Source organism: Gracilinanus agilis, unplaced genomic scaffold (genome assembly GCF_016433145.1).
Source record: "Gracilinanus agilis isolate LMUSP501 unplaced genomic scaffold, AgileGrace unplaced_scaffold57761, whole genome shotgun sequence".
Lineage (NCBI taxonomy): Eukaryota > Metazoa > Chordata > Mammalia > Didelphimorphia > Didelphidae > Gracilinanus > Gracilinanus agilis.
The window spans coordinates 1-2,789 of NW_025393311.1; the positions used below are offsets into that span (position 1 = coordinate 1).

Below are 2,789 nucleotides of genomic sequence, written 5' to 3' on the forward strand. Positions count from 1 at the left end.
GCATTCTTCTCTTGCGATGCATTTTCTCCATGACCGGAAACAAGTCAACCCTCTCATCCCGGGGAAAGAGAAGACAGAGCTGGGTCCCGCATTCCAGGTCCACTTCCTGTCCATCACGTCCAATTCTAACCGGCTTGTGTTCATTCAAAGCATTGGTAAGGTGAAAAGACCTGCTGAAGGGCAATTCATGCCTGCAAAGCCAGTCAATTTGAAAGACCCCTGCCAGCCTTCTGGGACTCATTCCTTCAGGCGGAACCCAGTGTATGGGCGATCCTCCGTGGCGAGATTCCGAAGAGAGTCTCGCGAAGCCTTGAAATGCTCTGCTTCCACTCACAGAAAATATCAAGATGACATTTCTTACAGATCTGAAGGCAGCATTCAATTGTCTTTCCGTGGCTGGAGCTGCTGACCATATAGCCCTGGCTTTGGCAAGAGAGATGTTTTCGTGGCTGCTACTCCTCATGAGGAAGAATCTTGCGTCCCGGAGAATATATTTCAGGCTCCTGGTTTGCTCCTTTTCAAGCGCATCAACAGAAGATGATGATTTTCTTTTGCGCTGCTTTTCCGAACGTGCCAATGCTTCTGGCACACAACTTGGGCTTCTACGAAGAACAATTGAAGCGATGCCTCTGGCTCTGCTCCTCCCCTGGTTTTTCACATCCGACCCATCTGTGGCAGAACCAGATGTGACTGGCCCTTCTGTGAAAAGTGCAGTCTCCGAAGAAGAGTGGCTGGCTGCACCTCCTTCGGTATCAGAGTTGCTTCTCTCTGCCTGCTCTCTCTCCTCTTGCTCATCTTCCTCCCCTCTGTGGTCTTCTTCTTTTCCTTCAGCGTGCCACTCCTCCTCTCCTTCCATTCCTTCAGCATGCCACCCTTCCTCTCCTTCCATTCCTTCAGCATGCCACTCTTCCTCTCCTTCCATTCCTTCCGCCTCCGTCCTTCCGCAGTCTCCCTGCTCCTCGTGCTCTTCCGTAGAGTCCCCGCTGCCTGTCTCAGGGTCATATTCTTCAGAGCTTGCTTCCTCTGTGGAAGAAAGGTTGCATCTGCTGCCCTGCCTGATTCTCGGGGAACCTTCTGCTGCGGAAGACTCGGTCCTGCTTCGTGGATCCCTTTCCCTGACTGAAGTCTTTTCACCTTCACTTTCACGTGGCTCCCAGCGAAGAGGGAACTGGGGTAGCTTGGAAGTCAATTGTCTTGAATGTTCAGAAGATATTTGACTCTGGCTTTCAGCACTTTCCGTTTGGTCCCCTTGTCCTTTTGAATCCTTTCCCTCATTTTCCCCTTCTTCAAATTCAGGGTCGTACAATTCCCGGTAGAATTCGTCCTGATCATGATCTTCACTTAAAATACTGTCCAAAGCAGGAAAATCTCCATCCTCGTCCTCCCACTTGGAGACCTCCATCTCTCCAGATCAAGACAAAAAAAAAAAAAAACAAAGACCAAAAAAAACCAACTTGCTGGGTTTTTTCCTGTTATTGTTTTATTTATTTATTTATTGTTTGTTTGTTTGTTTGTTTTCGCCTGTTCTCTCGGGTAGAGCTTCCAAAGGTAATCCTTGGTTTGTTCTGGGTACAAGGAGAGGTCACTCCCATGCATCCGCATTTGAGGCTTCCAGTGAACCCAAATGAGGTTGGTGCCTGAGATTCCCTCACATAGAGGAGTTGTGGGGGAGGGGGAGGGCGGGTCCCGAGTTCACACCTTGCGAAAGGGGCTTTCCCTCATCCCCTAGGAGACCAGAAGATCCTGTGGACCGCCCTGCCCCACTGTATTAAACTCAGAAAATTCACTCCCCTCTCTCGGCCTTTGCCTCTGCCTCTGCCTCTGCCTCCTTCTCCTCCTCTCAGTTAAACATTGGAGGTCCCACTGATGGACCCGATTGTCCTTTCCTAGGGTTCCTCTTGTATGAGTGCCCCCATGCCGGTTGTGTTCTAAAGGAGAGGGCATTCCAAGGGCTTACACCAGGAGCACAGCGGAGGATGTGGGGGCTTCGTGGCAGAGGGCTATGAATGGGCGAAGGGCCTTGAGAGAGAGAGAGAGAGCCATGGCAAGAGGTGTTGGACAAAAAGGGTATCTTTTCTGTGGGAGGAGAGACCTTGGCTGGAACGGAGCTTGGCGTCTGTCTTCAGAGACTTGAAGGAGGGGTGGCCTTCGTGGAAAAGTTGTGCTCCATCGAAGAAGAACGAGTGCCATTTGTCGGGAAATATTTCATCCCCCCCCCCCCTCACCCCGCTGCCTACGCCCGTGGAAAGCTCTCCTATCACTTCAAGGCAATCAAACGGTGACTGAGCTCTTAACGTTCACGGGGAGGCTTTGGGTCCTTCTCCATCTTCCTGTCTCCCTTCAGACCTGGGTCATAACCAGATAACCCTCCACCACCACCACCAGTTTCCCTTCATCTTCTCCTCTCTTCTCTTCGCCTCTGCTCGCGTTGATGCCTCTCCCTGTGTCTCCCGGCATATCTGGAACTCTCACATCTCCTGTCTCTGTGTCTTCCACGGGATCTACTTCTTGGACCACGGAGGGCAGCTCGAGTTTCACGGAGGAAGTCATCTACGCGCATGTCATAATCACATAGTCGTTTGTCTCTGTGTCTTGCTTCATGTGGTCCTGATTGCTGCCCCGAAAAGGACTGTCGAGAAGGAAGAGCACGGTGCTGATAGCGAGGATCATAGGAAGACCCTTCTCTTCCTGGACGCGGGCTGGTGCCCTGCCTTGGTGGAGGTGGCCTCCTCCGGTGAAAGGCTCTCAAGTAGTCATCATAGGACCCGTTTAAGAAAACGTCTCTGGGA

The 2,789-nt window shown here is 51.5% G+C and overlaps 1 protein-coding gene across 1 annotated transcript; it reads right to left on the minus strand.

Annotated features, from left to right (window-relative positions):
- Positions 1-7: 7 nt before the first annotated feature.
- Positions 8-1,462, minus strand: LOC123256310 (YTH domain-containing protein 1-like; the record flags this gene model as incomplete). Its single annotated transcript, XM_044684953.1, has 1 exon — positions 8-1,462. A coding segment is annotated over exon 1 (1,395 nt), but the record flags the coding sequence as incomplete, so codon positions are not given.
- Positions 1,463-2,789: the final 1,327 nt, after the last annotated feature.